Source organism: Buceros rhinoceros, unplaced genomic scaffold (assembly GCF_000710305.1).
Source record: "Buceros rhinoceros silvestris isolate BGI_N320 unplaced genomic scaffold, ASM71030v1 scaffold12792, whole genome shotgun sequence".
Taxonomy (NCBI): Eukaryota; Metazoa; Chordata; class Aves; order Bucerotiformes; family Bucerotidae; genus Buceros; species Buceros rhinoceros.
The window spans coordinates 15875-29234 of NW_010399509.1; the positions used below are offsets into that span (position 1 = coordinate 15875).

At 42.1% G+C, this 13360-nt stretch overlaps 1 protein-coding gene across 1 annotated transcript; it reads right to left on the bottom strand.

Moving 5' to 3' along the window:
• Positions 1-1120: 1120 nt before the first annotated feature.
• Positions 1121-11266, bottom strand: LOC104489361 (glycine dehydrogenase (decarboxylating), mitochondrial-like). The gene is made up of 10 exons (XM_010131513.1): positions 11186-11266; positions 9494-9619; positions 8490-8639; positions 7970-8082; positions 7229-7370; positions 5794-5905; positions 4509-4604; positions 3252-3424; positions 2703-2783; positions 1121-1755 (listed from the first exon to the last, which is right to left on the bottom strand). Exons 1-10 carry the CDS (start codon positions 11264-11266, stop codon positions 1612-1614), a joined length of 1218 nt encoding a protein of 405 aa, XP_010129815.1. The 3' UTR covers positions 1121-1611.
• Between the last annotated feature and the right edge of the window lie 2094 nt (positions 11267-13360).

Consider the following 13360-nt stretch of genomic DNA (forward strand, 5'->3'; position numbering starts at 1 on the left):
GTGCAGCTTTTCCCATCAAAACTGATACCTACCATAACCTTGCTTTAATGAAAGCTACTCCTGCTTCCTGTCTTCTGCAGTCTCCTTGTGTAATTAAAGCAAGCCCCCACTGAAGTCATAAGGTAGGTAATGAAAAAGTGGCAGTCCCCAAACTTTCACTATAAAGGACACAAAAGAACTTAAAATAGTGCTGTCGACATTAGCCTCATTTATGTCACTTCAGAGAAGGCTCCCAGGCATGAGTGTGCATGTAGACCTTCAAGGAACGATTGAGTAATTGCTGCTTGTAAGGTGCAAAACTCTGCTGTCCTTTCCCTGGTCTGAGTGTTACCCCAGTACCTGCTTCCTCACTCACCAAAATCCTGCTTCATGTGACTGAGTTTGTCTCTGCAGAGCCACCCACTTGCATCAAACGCAAATGCATCTGCATGAACCTGCTTCTCAGGCTCCTTTCATATGCACTCATAACACACAACAGCCTGGAGTATGTAACTGGAGAGAGGATCAGTTTTATATCTGTTTGTCTGGGAACAGATTAAAAAGAGGCTTCTGTTTAAGGTCTATGTTCTGGCTACTGAGTAACTGAATGTGGCATTGTGTATAGCACAGGGCTCTGATCTGTGGTCGGTACTCTTGGAGGACCAGAGCTGAAGCTGTGAATTGTTTTTTACAGAAAGAGTAGTCCTACATGACAAAGCAAGCAAGTTAAGTGCACTCCATAAAACGCAGCCAGTGTACAAAGTAAGAGATGTGAGAAACTGTGGAAGGAGCATACTGTTAGACAAGATCTAACTCATACTGAGCAGTTCACAGTCTGTTAGAAAAGGTGTTCCATGCCTTCTCCAGAGTAAGAGGACAGGATTAGATAGATCTCCAAGAAAAATTCATATGATACAGAAAAAAGTTACATTTGCTCCTGCTCAGTAAAACTGGTCCTTCCAGCTCAATTAAAAAAAAAAAAAAACAGATTTATTTCAATATTAATTTCTACCAGTATGTTGTTTTGTGTGGAAGCTGTTACCGCAGTAATAGCTTCTGACAAATCAGAACCTAAGTGTCGTAATTACGTACTGCTCTGCTGGATAAATCCAGCTGAAAAGTTAAAATCAAGAAAATGACAACACTTAAAATTCTGAGCAGTTTTATTAGAGTACTAACATTGGTAGGTAAGAAAAACAGTATGAAATATTAACACTAGCAATGCTAGTGGTAATACGTGAAGTAAATTTTAAAATCTACTTCATCTTTTTTTACAAAATATAAACGATTACTCCTGCAGTTAATACTCATTAGTATTGCCTTATGCATCTGCATGGTTTCTACTTTTTATTAACCGTATCTCCCTCTCCACTTTGCAAATTGGATGTTAATTGTTAAAACTTTAGCACAAAACAGACAAAATGCTGAATCGAGGCAACTTCAACTGCTGTGGAACAATCACACTTTGTTTGCACCTAATACATTGATTGTATTTACATTTTAACTGAGCAGTGATTCGATTAACAAACATGGTAATTATCCAAAATATACACAGTATGTAAATCCTCTATCAGATCTGGGACGAAAAGACCATCCTGATGGACTCAGAAATCCAGGCAGCTGGAGGCAGTGTTACGAAGATGCTCTCTTCTGTTCAGAAAAGGGAGATTCATAGGCTTCCACTGGTGGGCAGGTACAAACCAGATGTTGATCTCCATATATGTCATCAATGCGAGCAATTGTGGGCCAAAACTTGCTTTCAGGCTTCACAAATGGCTACGTACAGAAGAAAGAACAACCAGGTTTTTCTAACAAGCAAATATGTATAATTTTAATAGACATTGGAAGTTGTAAGAATGACAAATGCTGGAAAAGTGGCACTTTTTTTAAGTGAATACTTCATATCTGTTTGCAGTCCCTGAAATTTGACAAGCACGTATAATAGAGTTCGCAGTCGAAAGAATAATTAGTTTTAAAAACCATGTAACCGTGTCCTTGCAAAGAAGCAGTTGTTATGGGATAAGACAAAAATACGCCCCTTTGAATAACTGGCCTACAGATAGGAACCAAGGAGAAGCGGAGGAGACTGCCAGGACCTGTGCTGCTCAGTAGTTGTAATAGGTGAAACAAGGTAGCAAACTGCACCCATGCAGTTAAATTCTTCCTCTTTGGAACAGTATGTAGCAATAAAATAGATGGAATTCAGGTTTAGGTGAGAAAAGGTGTGTTTAGCTGTTACGACTGTGGAAGCAGTTTTATGTAATGCTCTGAAGAAGTCTGATGTATCTGGCTCCAGTTTGACCTTTATTTGTAGCAGGGTCACTTTGGTGTGGCTTGTCCCACGCTGACTGTGCATCTTGTCAAAATATGCTTTGAATGTCAGGGTGTGGGACTCTGTTTCAGGAGCCCTGCTGCAGTATGTCAGAACTGAACAGGCTGTTTTCAAACAGGCATATCTCTAACATGAAAGGCTGAGATTTAGGAATGCAAGTTTGTACTTCGCGTGTAAAGACACTTTTTTAAACATCTTTTCTCCTTGTCCTGAAAAATGGAACTAATGGAACTATCGCAGAGCTCACATGCATAAAAACTGAGCAACAGTGAAAATGGCTCTGAAGTTTTTATTCTTACCAGGTTACTCAATCTCCAGCTGACCAGAAAACCACAGAGCAGACAGCACATTTATGTATTACCACACTACTAGGATCCCGTTATTTACTCACCAGTGGGAATGCTGCCACTTCTCTGGAATAAGGACGATCCCACTTGGAAGAAGTGACACAGTTCAGAGTATGTGGTGACATCTACAAACAAAAATGAATGTTTAGAATGTGAAATTACTGAATTCAGTTGAACGTATCAGTGTGAACCCTCTTTCAGTTTCACAATATGACATATAAATAATTTCTGTCTAGAATCTCTTGGGAATACCATTTCTCTGGGGGAAAAAAAAGGCAGATAACTGGATAAAGAAGCATCTCTCCTCCATTCCTTTGAGGTGGCCTTGGAAATTATAGATCATGTGCTCGCATAAATAACTTTCTCTGGTCTGTCAGCAAAGGCCAGGCTTCTGACTTGAAAAAGTAAAAATTCAAAGTTTGAAAAACTTTATGGTTTCTGCAAAAGGCAAATTTCAAGAAGTTCACGTGTTCACTGTTGCACACAGTTATTTTTGAGAGTACTGAAAGAGCAGGAAGGGGGCTCACATGGTCTCCACTAAGTCTCAAGGGTTAAGTTGATGCTCTACATGCTTGCTCTACGTGCCGTCTTACCTTTAGTGGGTTAATTTGGGGGTCCATCCTGCCCTCCTCTATTTCAGCAATTTCCTGCCGAATACTGATCATTGCATCACAAAATCTGTCTAGCTCAGCCTTGTCTTCAGACTCTGTTGGTTCAATCATAAGTGTACCTGCCACTGGCCAGGACATGGTTGGAGCATGAAAACCTGATAAAGAAGACATCAGTCACTGACAATAATAGGTTATGAGTTAATATGTGTTAACTAGTGATGGATTCACAAGTTCAGCCCTATCTGTAACTTTACAGGACTGAACTTACTGGTAGTGCTGAGGCAAGATGGACTTTGACTGTTTTTAACACTGAAGGGTAATCCCATTGTGTCAATTGCAACGGAGTTACATGCTGATTTAATGAAACACTCTTAAAACCTGCTCTTTTTACTTTTCAGCACCAAGTATATTGCTTCTTTCCTGGGTTATTTCCATTCTGCTGCCCACCTCAGTACAACTGGCTTGTCACTTTACCTTCTTACAAGAGGCTGAACAGCGAAGTGACATGGGTATAGGTTTCTGCACTGGTGAACAAGGTAAAAAGAAAAGCTGGTCTCTCGTTATTCCTTTCCTGCACTACTGCTGATTACAGCCTTGTGACACTTCTCTGTCGACTGCAGAGGATAGAACATCATTAAACTTACCCACGTAACTCACCTCCATACCTACTGAAAAGTCTATTTATAGTGGTGTATACTATTTAAGGCCATAGCAGCCCACTTAGAAAGGGCAGAAAGGGTGCAGGTTTGGTTATCACAACTGGGCTTTGTATATTCCACTGACAAGGTACTACTGGTAGGGTTTTAACAGCTTTTAGGCGTATTTGTTAGGAGCACAGTTGCCTAGGATCAAGGAGTTCAATGATGGCCACTCCTGTGGCAGCCAAAGAAAGAGCAGCCACTAACAGTTTCTTCAGAGCGTGTGTGCAAGACTGCCTCAGCTGTATCAGGATGGAAGTGCTTGGCTCCAGCCCGCTTGCTCCAGTGGTTAGGAGTCACAAAATTGCAAATTTGACGGGGCAGTTTACAAAGCCGGGGAGGTAGCAGCAGACTCGTTAAGTACCTACTATAACTCTGTTATGTCTCTAAGCCCTTCATGAATACAAGCTGACCTGAAATGATTGTGACAGATACACCATCTGTAAGCACAGGACTAGAATGTTTCTGGCTCCCTTTAGTAGCGGTTTAGGAAAACCTCGCACTTCTATTTAAAAAAAAAAACAAAAAACATTTGACTCACCGTAATCCTGAAGTCTCTTAGCAAGATCTACAGCTTCAATGTTTGCTGTCTTTTTGAAAGGTCTTGTATCCAAAATGAACTCATGGGCTACATAACCTGTAAACAAAAAAGGGTACACTATCTCTACTTAGTAGGAGAATAATGCAACCCTACCAAGCACTCTATTCCGATTGGTTTTGTGGAGAATATGGCAAAAAGACAAATAAAGAAATACCCACTTGGACAAAATCTCAAACCTGGTAAATTATCAGGTAAGAGATACACAACTCAGTATTTGAAGACTGGCCCTCTAAGTCCCATGTCACCTTAAGAAGAGGCCTCATTTCCAACATGAGAACTGGGAAAGGCTGGTCAAAATAGCTTCTATAATTTACAAGTACTTTGAAAATGGATTTGTCCGTGGCAGGCTATCTTGAATTAGTCATGTACAAGATCATCAGTTTCATGTTCTCCTAGAGAAAATGGCAAATCTGGTATTACAGACACACTAAACAAACACATAAGTTAGTTATCTAAATTTATGAGGAAGTAATATATTCTTTCCAAATGCAACCTGCAGGTTTAGCCAAGGAGTGCTTCTTTAAAACTAAGACATATATTTTGATGAGCACACATATTGTACTCACATATTCTTCGGTGCCATTCCGCTTAAACAAGCAGAAGAGCATGCTCTGCTGGAACAGATCATTCTTTCACCTCTTATTCATTACTTCTGACCTGCTAATGGAAGACTGAACAGCTGTGGCAGGGAACTAGAATGTAGCCAAAGTATTCTGCGTTGCGAAAGGGATTCTCCCCCATCTGACAAAGGAGAATAAGGACTGGAAATGAGCGAAATTCAGGTGGGGGATTTTTTCGGAAAAAAAATTCAAGGAAATTGGAGGAGAGTCCAGGTCCTAAAATGGCCTCTAGTTCATAATTTGTTGTGCCGTTGATTATGGGAGATTTGGAGTTCTTCACTCTGTTGCGTCTCCTTTTTCTACTGTTGGTTAATCTACTACTAGACTTCAAGAACAATCTGATGGCAAGGTTTACTCCATCTTTTGTCATCATTTTGTGTAATTAGGAATGGGCGTTTTTTCCTTCTACTTCCAAGTATCTCAGTTTCATAACAATACCTCCACAGAAGCAGTGTGGCAGGTTACCTCTCTCCTTGTGAACACCACCAAGAGAAGTTTGAGATGCAGTCTTCACATAGCATTAGAAAAGAACCATACTGCAAGCCAAATTCTACCCTAGGAAAAAAGTCAGCTTTGTAGAAAAAACCAAATTGTCCAATACTTGCCTCTTGCTCCTCTGAAAAGAATTTTGTAGTGCTTCTCTAGCCTCTTTGCCATGTAGTTTGCATTGAGTATAGCAATCTCAGACGCATGTTTCAGACCCTTTGCTCCCATTGTCTGAAAGAGGAATAACATGAAGGAGGAGATCTAAAAAAACACTCCCAAGCGAGCTCAGTATGTTCTCGTACTGGTGAGCACGACAGAAAACAGCACCTTAATGCATCTGGCTCATTTTAAGGCAGTCACACTGCTATTACACTTTTCCACACTACACTCAGGAAAGGACTGGGTGTTACTTGAGAGCACTTCGGTATACATAGCTTATGAGACTCCTTACTCCTTAGAGTTTTTGCTTAATGCCAACAAGTGAACAACACAAACCTTCCCTCAAACTGAGGAGCTCTGAGGTGAACAGAAAAAAAGTGAGCAGAACTCAAGAATGTCATCAGCGCGCTTTCAAGAACCGCATAGGCCGCCTGTCCCCATCCTTACCCCCAAGTAAAGGGTGTGCAGAGAGCTGCCCAAAACACTGTGTGTACTGTCTGTACATATTATCCCAGGAACTCAAACTCTGTAATAGGAACCAGCTTACAAGTGATTTTTACCCACAGCTAAAAAGCCACCATGGAAGTTGAACCAGCTCATATTTGTGCATTTCAAACTTGAGAAGAGCTGGTTTCCCTGGGAGTGGAGGTTTCCATGGCTAGTGTCAAACTGGCTACAGGGTACTCTGAATGACACTGCCCTTACGACATTCAGTGAAGGCTTTCAATGTTGCTCAGTCCCATCACACTCTCTTCTCAAACAGAACTTGAATCTACACTAATCTCTTTTGACAGAATAATTCCATATACGTAACCAAAGCCTTGCACGGTTATCACTAAGTTGCAAGGCATTAAAATACTACATAGATCATACATCCAAAGTCAAAACTCAGTTCAGTTTTCAAATTCAGTAAAATCCCCTGGAATTCCAAGTTCTTACTACACAGATTTTAGAAAGTGAAGTGTAACTTACAGGTCAAGTATAACAATACTGCAGCATGCAACCAAAAATATGTTTGGAAGAACACTAATTAAGAAGCAGTTTTTAAACATGAAAACTGATGGCAGACGGTGGAGGGGTGAGCCTGACTGTGGCTTTCTTCTTTGTGTCCACTTGTCTCAAGAATTATTAGACATGAGACAGAAGAATTAAGCAGGCTGCATAGATATGGCAGTTGTCCTGCCATCCTTTCCTATTGCAACATGTGGCCATAGGCTGTTCCTTTCCACCCTGGAAAACAAGGATGTTCAAAGGACGTACATAACTTAGCACCAGCCTGTGCCAGCGTCTTGTGATGAGTTGCCCTTAAAGCTAATCATGTGGTTCCAGTGGTTCTCAGACTTGCTGAAACAGAAACAGACTCTCAGCTGATAGTCCTTAGAGAGGTCTACGCACCTTAATATACACCCAGGAAATTGGCAATATGGCGCTGGATCCCCAAGGTGCAGCACTGACAGTACCCAAAGGACATGCATCCTTATCCAGATGTATTTTGATGACAGGGTGGGTAGGCAAGTAGGGAGCCAAATGTTTCTTCCTAAAAAAAACCATTGATTTTATAACTTAAATGTGTGTTCCTGTGTTACCACTTCTGGACAGTTTCAGCAGTAGCTTCTCTTCACCTTCCTTTCAAAACAGTCCTCCAGAAGTCTCGTTTATATCTTCTTCAGCAGAAAGTTTATTAACATAACTGGTAGCAACTGAGGATGGCACTCAGTTTTTGACCTATCACAAGCTACTCATGCAGCTATCCAAATGACTTTTTAAAAAGCGTAAGATTATTTTCTTTTAAAGGAATATGATTGCCATATAAGATATGTAGTACATGTACCACTTCTGTGTTCTGGACTACATCCAGTATCAGCCCTCAAAGTTCACAGGTCCTCTCTGCATTTACTGGCGAAACAGAGTGCTGAGCGAGGTCTACCATACACGCTAAAGGGCCACCGTGGAAGTCAGACTTTGGGAATACACATGAACCTCACCATTCAGGAGATCAGTACATGACTATCCTGGAGAAGTTTACAGACAACAGTACACCTCTCCCATTCGTGGCACTGTACTTAAGTGAGCTGCCAACCAAGATTCACTGAGGGGTATTTGTTTTTAAGTAAAGGCTAATGAAGAGATACCCACACTCCAATTGGTCCCATTCCAGGTCCTCCCCCTCCGTGGGGAATGCAAAAGGTTTTGTGAAGGTTTAAGTGAGAGACATCGGAGCCATAATCTCCAGGTCGACACAGACCTACCTGTAAAGGGAATATGCTGTCTCAGAATAGGTTGAAAAAGATGTTTTATGTCTTTCCATTTTTCTTTAACATGATGCAACATAAACAAGAACTGATGGAAACCATTTTTGCTTTAGGAATTCTTATCGATGTCTAAAGACTGTCAAAGTTTAGGCAGACTAAGCCAACTTCAGCCAACAACTCATACATCTTAAACACATTTCAGGGCAAACTCAGGTAAGAGAGAAATATTTTCACCATCTAATTTTTATTACTGTTCTTGGAACACCTCTTTCACCTCTTTCCCCAAACACTGCCATCTTGTGAGGAAGCTATGTTATGGACTGAACTGAGTACTGCTGTGCTATTTTTATTCCAAGGAAACGTACACTCCCAGATGTAATAAATCTACCTAAGGGATTTTGTACCTGGGCATTCATATTTGCTCCATCTAAGTAAACCTGGCCTCCATGTTTGTGAATCAAATCACACACATCTCCAATCTCCTCTTCAAACACACCGTTGGTTGAAGGGTATGTGATCATGATGGCTGCCAAGTTATCTTTGTGCTTGTCCACCTGGGAGAGAGAAAAAACAGTTATTGAGGCTCATAAAGCTTCTTAAGAGAAGATTGTTTCCAAAAATATGTAATTAAGGTCATCAGGTGTTCTACAGGTAAGACGCAAGTCTATCAGCAAGTAGTCTAAGTCATTTATAGTCATCAGAAGATACTCAGATCTTTCCTTCAGCAATACCTATGGAAAAAAGAGTGTTTTCTCAATAAATGAAAACTTTAAATCAGGGAAGAAGGAATGGTATTAAAAGATGTATGTAGAATAGTCTCTTCTGGGACCTTAAGACAAGCCAAGTGAAACATCTAGCTTCCAGGTAATGTTATCTAATGACCATCCCGTACTTTCAGCAGTGAAGTTCTACAACTACCATAAAAGCCTGCTCAAATATGTATTTTTGGAAGTGTGTCCTGCTAATCCCTTGGATTCACAAGATCCACCTGCAGCCAACCTACTCAAAAAAAGTGAAAAAAGTTGCCTAGCAACACCTTCCCCAGCAGAGGTGGGCTTGAACTTCACTAAGCGAAGGCTAAAGTGCAGTTTTAAATGCTTCACACTCATGAACATGCTTCATTCATTTAAAATCAGCTTCATCTGCTCTGAAAGAGCCTACTGTGGATAAAGACTCTCTGAGCTACTCCTGCACCAAAGATCCTCAAATTAAAGGAAATGTCACAAGTGTCACATGGCTAGTGTCTGAGTGAGCAAAGAAAAGAACTACTTATCCCTTTCAAGCATGTATTCACTATCATTGCCCTATTTTCTCTCAAAGAAAAATCTGATTCATCTGCCAACACTATTAACTGTAGAGGACAGTAAGTGCTCCTGCCTTGAAAATTTAAAGATTATTAAATACTCACCATTGCCTTCAAATGGGAGAGATCAATGCTCCCATTTTTATCCACTTCAATTGGCTGAATCTTCATCCCTGCCATTTGCGCACTTGCTGGATTTGTACCATGAGCAGATTTAGGAATAAGGCAAACCTGAGAAGGAAAAAAGAAGCAGGAGCTAAAGAATAACAAGTAAAAAAATCTCAAAGCTCAGCTACAACTCCTCATCAAAGTTTTCAAACAAGGGACTCCCAAGGGAATGTTTACCGGGAAATTGCCGTTTGTACCGAAGGATGCAACTTGGCATTCTTGGAAGAAAATTCATTCAAGTATCAGCATCTAAATACTCATCAGGAAATCAAGTTTCATTTACTGTGTAAATCACTTTTAGGGCTGCAGTCCCAGAACACTATGTCAGATACTCACATTTAAAATTCTTTCCTCTCACTGTCCTTTTTTTAAAAAGACTACCTTTTTTTTTTTTACAGTAATCAGTCTCTGTATGTAGAATGACTTGAAAGGAAAAAACATCTAATTCCGACTTTCCACTACACCTTCAGCTGCATTCTAAAGCATTTTCTTCTGCATTCTATTCAAACCAAAAATGTAGACTGAAATATTTTGGCTATAGCTAGTAAGTTTCAGACAGCTACTTACCTGCTCTATACAATTCATTTAAGAAGATAAAAGAGAAAGACTTTTACTTAAATAAATGTAGGTTCTTTTTAGAGATAGTTAGGAAAATGGAGTTCGGAATATATCCAGGTATTTGCTAGAACTATACCCCTTCTACAGACAATAAATACACCTTGTCTTAAAAAAAATCCTTTGCTTCTATTCCGTGAGGATATTGAAACGTTTGTCTGTTACGATTCTCTGGAAAGGATTAACTACTCAAACTTAGCTGCCTTAACTAACTGACACTCAGACACTTTGTTGTCGTGGCAACCTGCACGATGGTCTCTACCTCGTGTTCCACAGGGATGCTGAGACAAACAGTAATTACTCCAGAAGCTGTTCCAAGGAAGTGACCCATCTGTTTCAGCAGCTGGGTATTTGCTCTTTGTGCTGCGAACTGCCAGTGTGCTGCTGTTCCACTGTGCTCAAAGGAAACACAGGGGTGCTGGCCCCTGTGCCGGGAGGCAGTGTGGCACATCTGTAGTCATTTTAGCTGGATAGCAGAAATGTAAAGTGAGTCTAGATTGCCACCCAGCCTTGCTGGGTTGCATCTGCAGCGTACAGAAGTTTCTGATCAGGCATCTAAGCGGACAGATGTGAGCTGTCAGTTAATGTCGCTACTTTTTTACCATGAGAGAGCACCAAATTCTGCAAACTGGCTCAACTTGCCTTCTTTTTTGACAGCTTTTGAAAACTCGTGGTGTAGGACTCTAAATTTCAGATGGTTTCCTACAGCAAAACAAGATCTACTGGTAAACAGACCATACTGCTTTTAAGCTTCTGTTAAGTCATTACGACCTGAGGACTTTGCTGTCACCGTCCAAGCTCGCCAGGCCCTGGCAGATGAACCTCAGGTGTAAAAGGTGGAGCCAGTTCCGCGCACGCTGCGCCTCACCTAAAAAATCCACCGTGCTGACCCGAAGGGTGCACTCATCGCTTGCAGTGAGCGTGGGAAAAGCCCTTCCCAGATCTTGGTTCGCGAAGCCAAGCCATGATGATGATGAACTCATTACATGGTGGCACGTCTTGTGCATGAGTCACCTTGAATGCTGTCCTCAAATTTATGCCTTCTGATGAGTCCGTGATCTCTACCAAGATTCCTGGGTGGCTGGGGCTCCCCATCCAAGCCTGCTGTGTGACCAACACTACCCACTCACTCTATGCAGTGTCCTTTGAACACCCCGTACAGTACAGGCAATCACGGTTCCATGAGGAGTTGTGCTTCTGTATCAACCACTTCTGAAGCAGCTCAGCCCCCTTGTACACTGCGAGTATCTCTTTTTCAGTCAGAGTGTAGTGAGCCTTGGAACCTCAATACCCTCAGCTCCAAAACCCTAAAGGCTGACCTTGTATTTCTCTAGGTGTTTTCTGTCAGGGGCTCCAGTTGAGTCCACGCTGCTCGGCTGCATTGTAGAGTGCCTTTCTTACAGCTGTTCCCATCTGACATGAACTCATCATCTGTTCAAAAGGCCTGTTGCTGCTCAGAGCCCACTCAGAATAGTTCTTCATTAGGGTCACTCAGGAAGGACAGCTCACAAGCTGACTGTAACCTGGCACACACATGCATTCTCCAGTCCTCCACAATGCTTAGATAAGCCTGTGTTCCCTTCTAGTTAGCTGGTGGGCAATAGTTACCATCTTACTGATTGTAGCCCCAGGGATGTGACAATGTCCATCTTGCTGTTTTAGTCCTAAGAATTGGATGTCTTGTGCAGGTTCTTTGACCTTGCTTTGGGTTTATGGCAAAACCAGCTTTCTGAATTATCTGGATTATTCCTTTCCCCTTCTCAAACGCTTTCTTTGCTGTGTTGCCCCATACAAGGGTATCATCCATGTATTGCAGGTGTCCAGGGTCGTCACCATGTTCCAGTGCAGTCTGTATGAGTCAGAGACTGACAGGTATGGAGGGCTGTGCTTCCAGCCCTGGGGCAGTTTGTTCCAGGTGTACTGGACACCCCATCACATGACAGCAAACTGTGGCCTGCACTCTGCTGTCAAAGGGATAAAGAAAAATTATTTGGCAATATCAGTTGTGGCATACTGCTTGGCTGCCTTTTTCCAGTTCATAGTGGAGTCCTAGCCTGTCCCACGTGGCAGCACTCAATGGTGGCATCACTTCATTCAGGCCGTGATAATCCATGGTTTATCTCCACCCTCTGTGTGACTTTTGCACTGGCCTTATGGGACTATTCAAGGGTTAATAAGTCTTGCTTGTCACTCCTTAGCTCTCCAACAGATGAATCAATTTACAGATGGTAACCAGGGAGTCTCGGTTGGTGTGATACTGCTACTGGTGCACCATCATGGCAGCAACTAGCACTGGCTGTTTGTCATGAAGCAACTCTACAATGAAGAGACCACACAAGGTAGACAGTTGTTTCATCTTCTTTGTCCAATGTGGCTACACTGAAGGCCCACCAGTGCTTTCTCGGGTCCCTGAGATACCCTCCACTGAGCAGTCTATGCCAGGGATACATGAAGACTCAATAGGATTTGTCCCCCGTTAGGCTCACCTCAGCCATCAACACAGACAACTGCTGGCATCCCCCTGTCACTCCACAAATCCAGATGGGTCCTGCCACCTCCTCCCCTGATGCCATTATAGTACAGAGTGTACTAGTATCCACCAAAGCCTTATAGCCCTGTGGGTCTGATGTACCAGGCCATCTAATCCATACGGTCCACTAAACTTCGTTATCCCCCTCCTCCACCTAACTAAGAGGCAGGAACCCTTTACTCCACTTCCCTTTACTTCACTCTCTGACTCCCATGGTGTCAGACCAGAAGTCTCTTCACCAAATGCAGGAAGGGAGGCATTTTCAGCACTTATTCTGTTTCTGGGTGATTGCTGGTTGCTTTCCACTGTCTTGGCAGCAACTGGTGCAGCAAGCCTTCCTGGCACCTGTCATCTCCTGACAGCCAAGACACTGCCTATGGGAATAAGAAGTGGAGCGATTCTCTTTGAAACACCTTGGAACAGGCAAGATAGTCTCTCCTCAGCTGGTATCTCAAGATGTGGCCAGCCCATCTGTGATGGGTTGGCAGAAGATCTCCTTTTTAGGAGAATTTGCTTTAACTATCCAATTATATTCCCTACCATGTGACGTCAGCTGCATCTCCATTTTCTTCACTGGTTAAAAAGTTTTCGCGGGTCTGTTGGATTTTCGCGCCATTGCTGCTCTAAAAAGCCGCGCTGTGCCCGTGTTAAGGCAGTCT

What these genes read in the sequence shown, in the direction of transcription:
- LOC104489361 (XM_010131513.1), bottom strand. Translation starts at nt 11,266, where the DNA reads ATGGGGAGCCCCAGCCACCCAGGAATCTTGGTAGAGATCACGGACTCA. An exon ending in TCTCCCATTTGAAGGCAATG is followed by an intron (nt 8,640 to 9,493) that starts GTGAGTATTTAA and finishes TCTCTCTCCCAG; the next exon opens with GTGGACAAGCACAAAGATAA. An exon ending in AAGTGGCAGCATTCCCACTG is followed by an intron (nt 1,756 to 2,702) that starts GTGAGTAAATAA and finishes TTCTGTACGTAG; the next exon opens with CCATTTGTGAAGCCTGAAAG.